Genomic DNA, 14,944 nt, shown 5'->3' on the forward strand with positions numbered 1-14,944 from the left:
CAGACCAAAGCTATTGTTCATCAGTGATTAGGTTTACAGAAATATTACTAAATTAATACAGTTTATGGGCACACTATGGCTGGCCATACATTATATACAATTTTCTTGTACAGTAAAACCTTGGATTGCGAGTAGCGCGGTTTACGAGCGTTTCGCAATACGAGCTTACTTTTTTAAATCCTGACTCGATTTGCAAACGTTGTCTCGCAAGACGAGCAGGATTCAAGCCTCTTGGGTGTGCAGTACTGCATGTGGCCAGAGGTGGGGGGGTGCTGGAGATGCTCGGAGACCACTCGGAGATGCTCGGAGACACTCAGTTCCACCTCCAAGTGGTCTCCGGCACCCCCCACCTCTGGCTACATGTGGTACTGCATACACTAGCAGTGACACTGGAACGACTGAGTTTCCATTGATTCTTATGGGGAAACTCCCTTTGATATACGAGTGCTTTGAATTACAAGCATGCTTCTGGAACAAATTATGCTCGTAATCCAAGGTACTGCTGTACAATTTTAGATTTAACAAAGCTATTTAATATGAGGTCAGACCTAAACACTTTCAATTTGTATCCAATCAGACAGGCCCTTCCACTACACAGTTCAAGGTAAATCTAAAGGAAATTGAAAAATAAAATTGTGTAATATACTGTATATCCAGCTTAAAGTGGAGTTCCCTCCACTTTTACAAGGTGGTCTTAAACGAAAGACTACCCCTCCACCCCTCGAGATCTATTTTTTTTCCTTTTCCTACCTTTTTTGAAGTACTAAGTGTACTTCTGTTCTATCACGGCCGCGGCACAGGACGTCATGTCCTCTTCTGCAGCGAGCCCTCCTTCTTCACCCCCACTGTCTTCTGGGACCTGTGTGTTTCCCAGAAAAAGAGCTGGCCATTCACAAAGCGCCGCACGATTTGCACATGCGCATTAGGAAACCGGCTGTGAAGCCTGAAGGCTCCATTGTCGGTTTCCCTTAGTTGGAATGGCGGCGCCTGCATCTGAGCCGGTGGACGAATTGGCCTCGGGGGGCTGACATCGTTGGCTCCCTGGACAGGTAAGTGTCCTTATTAAAAGTCAGCAGCTACAGTACTTGTAGCTGCTGACTTTTTTTTTTTTAAATGTTGCGGCTGGAACTCCACTTTAATACAGTGCTTTTGTTTGCATGCAATTGTTATGGTATTCCTGCTTAAATATTTTGTCAGTTTTCCAGATTGTTAAAGTGATTCTAAAGCCTTAAGGTTTTTCACCTAAATGCATTCTGTACTGCAGCTGCCCCCTAGATCCCCCCTTTTCCTTACCTGAGCCCATCTGATCCAGCGATGTGCGCAGTGGCTCCTGCTGCTGTCTCTCTTATTGGACAGATTAATAGCAGCAGGAGCAATTGGCTCCTGCTACTGTCAATCAAATCCGGTGACACGTGAGCGGGGGTGGGGGCCCAATAAAGAGGAGGGGCCTGGAGGGTCGGCAAGGAGAAGAGGATCATGGCTGCTCTGTGCAAAACCATTGCACAGAGCAGGTAAGTATAGGCATGTTTGTTTTTTTTTATTAAAAAAAACAAAAACAAACAAAGCTTTATAACCGCTTTAAAGTAGATCTAAACCCTAGGAGGATGATGTTTGTTGGTAAAAAACACTGGGGCTGAATTATTAAAACTGGAGAGTGCAAAATCTGTTGCAGCTGCGCATGGTAGCCAAGCAGGTTCTAACTTAAGCTTGTTCAATTAATCTTTGACAGAAAAATAAATAAACCTGGAAGCTGATTGGTTTCTATGCAGAGCTGCACCAGATTTTGCACTCTGCAGTTTTAGTAAATCAACCCACAGTATATTAAAAACAATTACCATGTTGTTTTCCTTTAGAAGATACTTGATTCTTTTGCATCTCAGCAATTCTGATTGTTTCCCGTCCCTTTGCAGCCACATCCTCTCTTTTGCCCAAGCTAGGTTCTCTGATGGTGACAACAGTAAGAGAGGACTAAAGCTGGCCATAGATGTGTCTGCCAACAAACATGTTTGTTGGCAGAACGAAAAAAACAAACAGATTTCTCTAACCACACAACCGAAGCACTATTTCAGGTTGACAATGCAAGAAAGAATTTAGGATACAGGGACAGATTGTTGTCATTGCATAGGTGAAAGTGTCTGAACACAGACATTCATGGCATTAATGAAAGCTGCAGATTTAAAAAAAAAGAAATTGAATACGAGTCTAAAGATTGTAATAACTTAGTAATTGGGTTTAGATCTACTTTAAGTAACATAGCTGAGTGCTGTTCATGATAAAAAAAAAAATACAGAAAATTGTTTTATTTTTGTTTGTCTTTTTTGTACGAAATATGCTAATATTTTGACCCCGTAAAATATAAAAGTAAAAAAAAAACGTATACCTCATTTGCATTCATTAGTTTCTAAATTATCTTGTAATTCTGTCATTGTATCTATTGTTCAATAAACAGTTTTAAAAAATGCTAAAATCTTTGCATATCAGTACTGCTTAGACCTTAGAAGAAGGGGGTAAGGCCCGCAAGCTTGTACTGAAAATGTAGTACAATAGTGAAAATGTAGTGCAAATAAACTATCACTGATGGTACTCAACTGTGATATTACAATTTCAATAATACAGCTAAAATAAGCAAACCATGCAATATTGGCACTTTGGAAAGACAGCATACAAATAATATCAATGTCTACATTAATGATTTGTCTTTCCGCAGATGAATGCAAAAAAGGACAGGTGTTATGAGAAGGTAAGGAATGATGTAGCCAGGTGATATCTGAGTAATGTGTTCTTTTTAGAAACAGTTGTGCTTCAAACAAATAGCAAAATAGTATTTGCTATGTGCTTGTGAGGAAGTTGTACCCTTCTTTGTTATAATTGAAACTTCTGTTGACATGGAAGGGGTAAAAACACAATTACATTGCTTACCCCAGCTAAAAAAAAATGCCTGCTTCTAATAATTATATGAGCTAACTCAATTTTTTGCTTATTTTTTTCTATGGATTTTAGGCATGTATAAGTAAAAATAAATCCTGTATTCACAAGGTGTGGTCCCAACCACTGTGGTATAGCAGCCCCATGCCTTTACTTATAATGCTTTATTACACTAATGCATTATTAAAGAACTCTAATCATCAAGTGAGTGATGTGGTAACAATGTCCACAGAACTTGTCAACTGTGCTAGTCAGAAGGTCTGAATAATTCAGATTGTCATATGGTCTGCTGGAGGGCAACACACTTATTGTCACAGGATACTATGCTCTCGCTCTTTCTGAAAAACAAGCTTTTAAAGTAGGCCGGAAGAGGAATTCGCATATAAGCAATTGGGTTTCCTAACCTTCTTGTTACCACTAGGGAATGGCTAGCACTATTTTTCTTGTAACCCAAACCTCTTACACTAACCCTGCTGCCTCAGTCCTCACAGTAACCTAGCCTGCAATTACAGTTCCAACCCTAACCTTATTTGTAACCCTAACCTTATTTGTAACCCTAACACATAACTGTAACCCCAACCCTCACAGAAACCATCCCTAACAACAATCCTATCTTGTAAACCCAACCGTCACAGCAGTTCTTCCTGCTACTTCAACTCTAACCCTAACCCTCCCTGTAACCCCAGACCTCACAAAAACCATCCCTGTTACCCACATCTCTAAAACTAAACTTATCTTCCTGCAACCTCAACTCTAACATTATCCCTTCCTATAACTCCAACTTTCACACCAAACCTCCCTGTAAACTCAACCGTTACAGAAACCATCCCTGGTACCTCACCCCTTACACTAATCCTATCTTGTAAATCCAACTCTCACAGCAACCCTTCCTGTAACTTCAACCCTCACAGAAACCACCTCGGTTACCACATCCCTAACATTAATCCTAACTTCTAAGCCCAACTCTCCTAGCAACTCTTACTGAAACCTCAGCTCTGACCCTTCTTGTAACCCTAATTCTCACACCAACCCTCCCTGTAACCCCAAACTTTACTGAAACCGTCCCTTATATTTTTCCTATTTTGTAAACCTAATTCTCACAGTAACCCTTCCTGCTACCTCAACTCTAACCCTAACTTTCCCTGTAACCCCAGCCCTCACAAAAACCATCCCTGCTACTCCATCCCTAACACTAATCTTATCTTGTAAACCTAATTCTCACAGCAAACCTTCCTGCAACCTCAACTCTAGCCCTATACCCTCCTGTAGCTCCAATTCTCAAACCAACCCTCCTTGTAACCCCAACCTTCACAAAAACCATCCCTTTTACCTCATCCCTAACATTAATCCTATCTTGAAAACCTAAACCTCACAGCAGCCCTTCCTGTAACTCCAACCCTCACAGAAATCGCATTGGTTACCACATCCCTAACACTAATGCTATCTTGTAAACCTAACTCTCACAGTACCCCTTCCTGCAACCTCAACTGTAACCCTAACACTCCCTTGCCATCTTGGATGTGGTGTCAGCAGCCCCAGCATACTCAAAGCTGTGTAGTTTTTCATTTCCCCCCACCCCGGCAGCTTCAAAAAAGGTTATGTAGGGAGGTAGGTCAGAGATGCTGGACAGCCAGTAACTGAGAAAAGAATTCTGATGTATAAGATTTCAAAAGTGTGCCACATCCCATGAAGAAAAAAAAGAAAGAAAGCCCTTGGCGTGGGATTTTAAAGGCACTACCAAAGACAATAAAAGTTAAAAAATATGATTTTAATTAATTATAGAAAAATACATGAAATATTGAACATGGTCATGAATACTGAGTAATCAAGATATACAAAATGAAGATACAGACTCCTATACCCAATGCGTTTCGGAGACGAGTGTTGTCTCCTTCATCAGGGGTTAACAGGAAATATATAATCTATAGAATTCAAATACAAATAATCAACATTAAGTTAGTACATCCAACCAATAATGAATAGCCATGAAGAGGCCATAAGTACTGGTAACTTACATCTTGTTCAATTGCATATACATGAGAACATCCACATTCATTTTAAAAGAAGGACACTGTCACATGGAGTCTTCCGATCGTCCTGCCCACATTATAGCTGCTTGCAGTAAACCTCTATAATAGAGGTATCTACAGCCCAAAGCATATAATGATCATAAAGAGATATACGGACTATGCCCCAGATCGATAGAAAAGGGTTTTTTGTCCCTTATTCCCTAATTGTAGCGAAGCCACATGTACTGGGGCCTACAAGACGAGAATCCTGGGAAAAAGCACATAATGTAATAAAAAGATATATGATTAAAGATAAAAAAATTAAGTAAAAAAGTATAAACATGCATCCATGATCACCAAAAGGCTTTAATCTGGTCAGACGTACCTAGAATGTGAGGTCACATCAAAAACTGGCAGCCAGGCTCAGGAGGACAGAAAAATCAGGAGATGCTGTAGAGTGATCCAATGAGAAAAATCACTGTTGTAATTTGGACTATATAAAGTCCCAAATTCGAAAAAAGAGAAAAAAGAGAATACTGACTCATTTACAGTGAGTAACATGGGGATCTTGCTGATCTCCGTTCTAGTGTCATTGCAGTTCAAATACCCCACTCTTAGGGGCAGCTAGTGACATTCAGTATTCTCTTTTTTCAAACTTGGGGCTTTATATAGTCCAAATTACAACAGTGATTTTTCTCATTGGTTCACTCTACAGCATCTCCTGATTTTTTTTGTCCTCCTGAGCCTGGCTTCCGGTTTTTGATGTGACCTCACATTCTAGGTATGTCTGACCAGAGTATAGCGTTTTGGTGATCATGGATGCATGTTCATTATTTTTTACTTAATTTTTTTATTTTTATTCATACATCTTTTTTATTACATTATGTGCTTTTTCCCAGGATTCCCGTCTTGTAGGCCCCAGTACATGTGGCTTCACTACAATTGGGGACAAAAAAACATTTTCTATCGATTTGGGGCATAGTTCATATATCTCTTTATGATCATTATATGCTTTGGGCTGGACTCCAGCCGCTGGAGATCCCTTTATTATAGAGGTTTACTGCAAGCAGCTATAATGTGGGCAGGATGATCGGAAGACTCCATGTGATAGTGTCCTTCTTTTAAAATGAATGTGGATGTTCTCATGTATATGCAATTGAACAAGATGTAAGTTACCAGTACTTACGGCCTCTTCATGGCTATTCATTATTGGTTGGATGTACTAACTTATTGTTGATTTTTTGTATTTGAATTTTATAGATGATTTATTTCCTGTTAACCCCTGATGAAGAAGACAACACTCATCTCTGAAACGTGTTGGGTATCTGTATCTTCATTTTGCATATCTTGATTCCTCAGTATGCATGACCATGTTCAATATTTCATGTATTTTTCTATAATGCATTAAAATCATATTGTTTTACTTTCATTGTCTTTGGTAGTGACTTTAAAATCCCACCCCCAGGGGCTTTCTTTATTTTTGACGGCCAGTAATTAGACACTTCTAGAAGAGGAGAATGCTATGCCGAGGGAGGGGTCTGTGCTAGGGAATTGACTCTCCTGGAGTAGTTACATTTTTTAGCAAAAGTACATTGCAAGGGAATAAATAACTTCTGTAAAGGAAAATTTTGCAAGTACGCCTTTTAAATGCTTATGTTTTGTGTCATTTTACCTGCATTTTTGGTGACAAGGCCTCTAAGCTGATTTCCTGATAATGGTGACAACTTCCCCTTTCTCTAAGTTTTAAAAGACAAGTGTCCTATACTAAAAATGTACCAGGCCTTGGTACTTGTTGGCTTCCCGCTATAGCCAAATCCAGACAGCAAGGCATCCATCCACAGTAGATCTCCAGTTGTTGCCAGTTTTACTCATTATTATTTAAAACACTTTTATTTCAGTATGGAGCCAGTATGACTCTCATATATAACAATCCCATGGGTATTGCTAAAATTGCTCACAATTGTTGTGTTTTTTAGATATGGGTATGTGTTACAAAGTTACATGTTCCAATATCCTGGATTTTTTTACCTCTACTTCTAATGGCTTACATTATTCTGCTTTCTTTTTTTGCAGGCTTTCTGTAAGAATTTTGTGACATATGTGACACGATATAATGGATATCTTATGGCCTGTGGTACTAACGCCTATAGCCCTGCCTGCTGGAGATTGGTAGGTCTAAGAAAACTATTTTTGTCCTCTTCTTCTGGGCATGATACTTGAAGAAATGCAATTAGAGTATATAACTATCCTTGTAGTTGTTGAAGGGTTAGTCCACTCCAAATTATATTTTAGATATCGGTGACTCCCTGTGTTCGGTGCACAGATGGCTAATTGCTCCAGCAGCAGCAGGAAAGAAACAGCGCTGACTGTATATAGCACAGACACACTACAGTGAAGTTCAGCACACCCAGTGGCCCCTGGATGTGACACATGGATAATTACCTGTAACCACTTATTCAAGCTCAATCTCTCTAAAACCGAGCTCATAATTTTTCCTCCGGCCCATGCCCCCTCCCCCTGACGTTTCCATCAAAATCAATAATAAAACCATCATTCCCTCCCCTCATGCCAGGGTTCTAGGTATAATCCTGGACTCTGACCTGTCCTTTCAGCCCCAAATCCAATCGCTGTCCAAATCTTGCAGGCTCCACCTCCGTAACATCTCCAAAATATGCCCGTTTCTAACCACTGAAACCACCAAGCAACTTATTCACTCCCTGTTTATCACTCGCCTTGACTATTGTAACTTCCTCCTCATTGGCCTACCTCTCCGCAAGCTTTCCCCTCTTCAGTCTATCATGAATGCTGCTGCAAGACTCATCCACCTTACCAACCGCTCAGTGTCCACCACCCCTTTCTGCCAATTCCTCCACTGGCTTCCCATTGTCCAACAAATAAAATTCAAAACACTAACAATAACATACAAAGCCATTTACAACGCTGCCCCGAGCTACATCACCAATCTGTTCTCCAAATATCACCCAAATCGTCCTCTCCACTCCTCCCATGACCTCCTGCTCTCTAGCTCCCTTATCTCCTCTTCCCATGCTTGTCTCCATGACTTCTCCAGAGTCTCTCCCATCCTCTCGAACTTACTACTCCAATCTGTCCGGTTATCTCCTACTCTATCCACTTTTAGGCGATCACTGAAAACTCATCTCTTCAGGGAAGCCTATCCTGCCTTCAGCTAATAACCAAATCTTCTACTTCCCTCTTCGGTTCATCCCTCACAGTTACTAATTTTTGTTCCACCAGCCCCTCCCTATTAGATTGTAAGCTCGCAGGAGTAGGGCCCTCCTAACCCTCTTGTATTGAATTGTACTGTTGCTGTATTGTCTCCCTTTATATTGTAAAGCGCTGTGCAAACTGTTGGCGCTATATAAATCCTGAATAATAATAATAACCATGCTGGCCCAATGTAAGTTTAAAAAAAAATTGTTAATTCCTGGTTTACTGATAGCAGGGAGTAATTGCAATAACTTACAGCGTTTCCTTAATGTTCAAAATGTGTCTGAAATCTTTTTGATTTAGTGATGATCTGTGACTAAATGGGTTACTTGGCTATTTTGAAGGAATCCAGTCAAAAATGGGTTTATGAAAGAATCTAAATATTTTATAACTCATCTTTACCCTCATCTGCAGTTATACATATGACTCCATGTATAAAGCAGCGGTCTGACTTTACCTGGATCACACCACTGTTTATAAAAAAAAAATATTTCTAACTAGTCTTTTCTCTGTAGACATTTATACACTGATCTTTGTTTCAGGTTGGTGAAAGTTTTGAAAAAATTAGTGCAAGTTGGGCTGAACAATTATCCCCTCGCTACCCAGGGTTCAATTATAATATTTTAAAAACAGGTGAATAAATAGTGTTCATTGTTCTATCTTGAGTTTTGCTTTGATAAAAGGAAACTATAGTATTACGGGGGGCATACATTTGGAGTTAATATTATTATTACTATTATTATTATACAGGATTCATATAGCGCCAACAGTTTACGTAGCGCTTTACAACATGAGGGCAGACAGTACACACAATACAAATCAATACAGGAGGGATCAGAGGGCCCTGCTAGTTAGAGCTTACAAGCCACAAGGGATTAATATAAGAAAATATACTTGGATTTTTTACATGGATCTCGTATTTTTACTTAGTGCCGTTTTATATTTTCATTTTTTTATTTCATAGATGGATTTTTAAATGGTCACCTCTGTATATTAGGAGTGTGTAATTTACATCTCTGCTTAACAGCAGTAGATCTGCACTGAGAGTGAGGAGGAGAGCAGGGACAGTGTTCATTGCTAATAAGCAGGAAACACAGCCTGTGTATGTAATACCTAGTATGTATCTATATGTACATACATATATAAGAACAAACTATATAAAAAAAATATGACTTTTTTAAAGATTAATACTCATCGATCAGATTTATATGAATTGGGGATACATACAGACACACACTCACATACACTCACATACATATATATATATATATATATATATATATATATATATATATATATATATAAAACTGCAACAAAGCTATAGTTTCCTTCCTATGCTTTTCCTTTTTAGCAACTTGTATACTTTATTTTTGCCTATAATTAAAGCTCTAGCATTGTTATAATTAACTTGTCTTGCTAAATCTTGCAATTTCCCATTTGTTCCTTTAGCCCTACCTACCTAGAACATACAACACAAGATATCTGTTGTATTGTATTCTGGTAACTTTGCAGCCTGGGGTGCAATCACAGTGGCAGATTTTTTTAAAGGGAGCCTAAAACCATTTGAATAAAACATGACAATTGTCAACATTCTGACAGTATTATTGTTCGTATCAACCTCTGTCACTGTCACTTAGTGGACAGCTTGGTTTGGAGGTAAATGTGGAGAAAAATAAAACTAAAAGCATGTGAAATAATAATAATATTAATAAAAAAAGAAGATATATACTGTATATACAGTATATATTTATATATAATTGTTAATATGGTATATTGCATGTGTTACTGAATATGGTTATCAGGATACAATATTGGTGGTCTTTAAGTTGTCTAGATGCAGCCAATTGTATAGTTTACAGCAAAATTGCTATAAGTAGCCTTTTTTAACCTCTACCACGTACTTTGTGTAAGTTTGCCATGTTAGTACAATACATTAGTGCAAAAACAGCAGTGCTACAGAATTGCTTTTGCAGAATTGGCACATTTTGTGTGAGTAAATTAGGAATTTATTAGATTCAGCAACCTACTCTTGGTTCATTTCCTATTTCTTTTACTAATTGCATTCCCGTGCTGTACAAAATCAATATCCATTCACTAAAGGTTTAAAGAAGAACTTCAGTCTAAGCAAGGATGTTTCTTATGCCCTGTACACACGATCGGACATTCCGACAACAAAATCCATCTGATTTTTTCCGATGGATGTTGGCTCAAACTTGCATACACACGGTCGCACAAAGTTGGTCAGAAATTCCGAACGTCAAGAACGTGGTGACGTACAACACATACGACGAGCCAAGAAAAAATGAATCTCAATAGCCAGTGCTGCTCTTCTGCTTGATTCCGAGCATGTGTGGCACTTTGTGTGTCGGAATTGTCTACACGCGATCAGAATTTACGCGATTGGATTTTGTTGTCGGAAAATTTTATAGCCTGCTCTCAAACTTTGTGTGTCGGAAATTCCGATAGAAACTGTCCCCATCATTGGTGTCAGTGGGAGGAAATGTGCCCTATCATTGGTGTCAATGGAGAGGAATTGTGCTCCACTGTTGGTATCACTGGGAGGAATTGTGCCCCATTATTGGTGACACTGGGTCCCATTGTTAGTGTCATTGGGAAGAATTGTGCGCCATCATTGGTGTCATTGGGCCCTATTGTTGTTGTCATTGGGAGGAATTGTGCCCTTCATTAGTATCAGTGAATAAAATAGCACCCCAATGGCCAGATAAAAGCAAGCTTTGGCTGTACTTCACCTTTAATATGAAGCACCTGGTTCTAAATCCATGGATTTTAAGTGGTGATAAATATATAGGGTTGTATTTACTTTTCCATGTGAATGTACATAGTGCTTTGCAAATCTCTTCTTAAGGTATTTCTGCTGAATTAGTAAGGTCTCGAAATGTTTAGGTGCAACTATAGTCTCCAATATGATATTCTAAACAAGTACCAAATCCAGTTAACAAAGAGAAAAAGCAGCACATCCAGAGATGTAGAAAAATTTGTTGGTTTATTGTAGAATCAAAGGTTAAAAAACATGACACATGAGGGATCCATAGTGTTCAGCAGACGTGTTTCACACAAAGTGCTTAATCATCGCCAATGATTAAGCACTTTGTGTAAAACGCGTCTGCTGAACAGTATGGATCCCTCGTGTGTTATGTTTTTTAACCTTTGATTCTAAAATAAACCAACAAATTTTTCTTCATCTCTGGATGTGCTGCTTTTTCTCTTTGTTGCATGGATTTTCCAGGTTGCGGACCTTGGCAGGCACCCAGTCTTGTTGCGACAGCAGTATCAAAAGATCTTTAATTTGCAGACAGCCTTGGAGCGGTGTACATTCTACTTCCCTTTTCCACCAAATCCAGTTACTATGTGATGCACAAGTATCATAAAGTATACAAAAAACGTTATATGTTCCTTGGCTACCCAAATCCTCATTCACTTGTATCTCACATGCTCCCCCTCCCAGGCACTGCAGCTCACGCTGAGAAGATTTCAGCAACAGAGGCAGTGCTGTCACCAGAAAGCAGTGGGCAGGACAAGGTATGGTCAGGTGCTGTTTACAAGCTACAGGCTTATGAATGAGAAGTGACAATGCCGATAGGCACACTCCTGCAGCATTCTTTCATCCCACTGTAGTGCACACAGGCACAGCCTACATGAGAATGCCAAAGGTGCTCCAAACTCAGGAGCAGTGCAGCATAGTTGCTATACCATCACAGGAAATTGCATTAGGTGGACTTCCCTGGCAGGCTCAACTGGTAATGTGGAATTTTTCAGGGGAACTAAGAGAAAACTGTAAGTGAAGATGCACTATAAGCTGATGCAGCACATATTTTTTTTTAATGTCCAGGCCAAAGTTTTACTTTAACTTTTGATTCAGTTGTCATTGTATGTATTATAGCCCTTCTGCTTCAGAGTTCTGTCTTTTCCCCCTGCTGTGCTTTACTGTGCCCCGTCTGTGCCTTTATCTCGCTCTTGTTTCCCATTTTACTGTATCGTTATCTCCCATAGGAAGTGAAATATACTCTACAATTCCCAAACAATCCAACAATCCGGCAAGCACAATGAAAGCCACATTCCGTAGGCTTTATGGGAAAGAACCTTTTCGCTTCACAGGCGGGAATCTCTTAAAGAGTAAGTGTGCATTAGGATACCACGTTGAAGAGGGAATGACTGAGCAACTAAGTTTTCTAGTGAGAAATACATGTTATTCATTAAGGGAAAAATGGATGAATGACTGCACACTCCGAGGGATGCCAAAATCTTTATTGTAGTGATCAACAAATAAAAGCATATACAGCACAGCGAGTACCTGGAGATAAAAATGTAAACGCCTTTCACGCAGATAACAGCGCTTAATCACAACACTAATTATTATTAACCATTATTCATTAAATGGACAGAAATATACAAACACTTATAATGCATGGTAATGTACCTAAATGGTGACAGAGGAGGGAGCTCCAGCTGATTGACAGCCTCACCTCTGTCCCTATGTGCTGTGTTGGAGAAGGGTGTGTCCCTTCCCTCCAATCAGCTCTCAGAGCTCTCCTCACTGATGTAACTTCAGCTCTCCGCCCCCTACTTTTTAGACCTTAGAGATCCCATGTAAATCCTTTACTTTGAATGGATGTAGCTGTAGATAAACAGGTACATCTTATGTAGGAGGATTTGTTTAATCTCTGTGTATCACTTGAGGCCAGTCACTTCACTGGGTATATGTGAAAGTTTACAACCACTTTAAAGAAGATTGAAGCCACTAGATCAGCATTCAAACTTAGGCAACTTGCACAGCACATCGTTAATGAGAGCCTACAAGTATATAACACACGATTACAGATTTTAATAGATGGGGTTCAATATTTTGAAAAGAGACAAAAATATATATTTTGCTTCTTAAAGCCAGCTCCACAAAAACTGTTATCTTGTCGGCTTACAACACAGAATACAGTGTTGTTGGCCCTGTACCAAATTCCTAAAATTCAGCTGTATATGTGATCCTATTAATATTTTTGCCAGGCTAACGCTTATATAAAGAAACAATTAGCAGCATGAATACATTTAATGATAATGACAATATTTTTTTTTTAAAAAAAGGTACTGTAAATAAAGCGGTGTTAACCCAAAATTAAAAATGTACTATATTGCAGCTTACCAATCATTAGATGTGCTGGCTGCATTAGTTTTCTTTTCTTTGTCTTTTTCTTCTGTTTTCACTGGGGATCTGGCCAGTAACACACCTCCTCCCGTATTAGTGAGACACAACTCTGGAGAAATAAGCATAAGAGGCAAAGCAGCTTTTTCAGTCTGGGAGGGAAACGTAGTGTTAAATGTATTAGCAGGTTTAGCTACACTAACAAATTTAACCCAAACTCCAGCTAACACATTATATACAGTTACAGCAAACTGTTTTTTTCCTTTTGGGATAAAGATTTTGCATGAATAAATAAAAGCTGGTCATTGTATTCACCCCTGCCACTGTAAGGTGTTTTTTTATCATCCATGTAAACTGATACATTTTGCTGGAGAGCTTGTGCTTTGAAACACAACAGACTTGCTGGCTGGATTACCAGATGAAAATAGAAGAAAGCCTAAAAAGGGAAACTAATGCAGCCGTCACATCCAAAAATTGGTAAGCTTGGTATAATAAATGTTTGTTTTTGGGTTTAATACTGCTTTAAGAAGGGAAAACATTTTTGATGGTCATCCATCTGAGTACAGATAATAACCCTGAATGAGGCAGATGAGACAAATCCAACAACTATGCAGTAAGAACAGAAGAATAGCAAGGCCAATAGTGATTTATTATGAACTCTGTATATCTAGTTTGATAATATAATGCCATATTCCCTCTGTATTAGATCCTCTATTTGTGAAATCACTAGTAGTGGAGGGAGAACAGGAAATGGAAAATAGAATTTTTCTCTTCTTCATGGATGATAACAGTGAACGTAGAACCACTGACAAGAGAGTGCCTATGATTGCTCGGATGTGTAAGGTGAGCAGATCTCTTACAAGACTGATGGTTGGGGAGTGACACTATGGGGGATGGGGGGGTACTAAGTGTTATAATTCTGTATAGAAGAGGCCCTTTGCTTGCCTTTATCCGGCCCTTGGTGAACTACCCCTTCGACTGACACCAATGACGGGGCATTGTTTTCTTCCACTGATGCCAAAGTATATTTTCTGCTCCCATTGGCCAAAGACCGGCCCCCCTAAAGCCTGAAGGACAGTTAGCTGGCCCTTTGATCAAAAAATTTGGAGACCCCTGCTGTAGAGCACTAATATCTACTGTAATACAGCACAGGGCGAGGAAATACTAGGGCCATTATCGAAACATCACTTCATACTTATAGTATTTACCTACATCATATGCAATCGATATTAGTAACAATCGCTAGAGTCACTTTGCCCTTGTACAGTATCTTTGAAAAGATGAGAACATTTCAAACTAGGTAAGCATTCCCAAGACATTTATTAAATTGGACTTGGCATCAGTAGTTCCTTTATTTTCAAGCTACTTCATCCAATCTTATTTTAACAATTCCTAAATCAATTCTCTTTTTTGATGTCTTACATGGCTTCAAACATCTTTCTGTTTCCCTGAATAGAAAGGATGACTATGTACATTTGCACAAATCGACAAGCTATTATTGTAGCTCATAAAAGACTGAGCTCCGTATCTGACCACATTGCTTTATTCTGACCTTTTGTGTAAACTGATGACCCTGCTTTCTGCTACAGAACAGAAAATAAAGGTAATCGGCTAAAACTATTTTCCA

At 39.1% G+C, this 14,944-nt stretch overlaps 1 protein-coding gene across 2 annotated transcripts in view; it reads left to right on the forward strand.

Moving 5' to 3' along the window:
• SEMA7A (semaphorin 7A (JohnMiltonHagen blood group)) overlaps window positions 1–14,944 on the forward strand; it is a 66,058-nt gene that overhangs the window by 23,698 nt on the left and 27,416 nt on the right. For both annotated transcript variants that reach the window (XM_073619062.1, XM_073619063.1), the window contains exons 3-7: window positions 2,708–2,740; window positions 7,008–7,103; window positions 8,705–8,795; window positions 12,174–12,296; window positions 14,024–14,160. In XM_073619062.1, the coding sequence (XP_073475163.1) occupies window positions 2,708–2,740; window positions 7,008–7,103; window positions 8,705–8,795; window positions 12,174–12,296; window positions 14,024–14,160 (480 nt within the window). The remainder of the gene's footprint in view (window positions 1–2,707; window positions 2,741–7,007; window positions 7,104–8,704; window positions 8,796–12,173; window positions 12,297–14,023; window positions 14,161–14,944) is intronic.

The sequence above is a fragment of the Aquarana catesbeiana genome, linkage group LG03 (assembly GCF_042186555.1).
Source record: "Aquarana catesbeiana isolate 2022-GZ linkage group LG03, ASM4218655v1, whole genome shotgun sequence".
Lineage (NCBI taxonomy): Eukaryota > Metazoa > Chordata > Amphibia > Anura > Ranidae > Aquarana > Aquarana catesbeiana.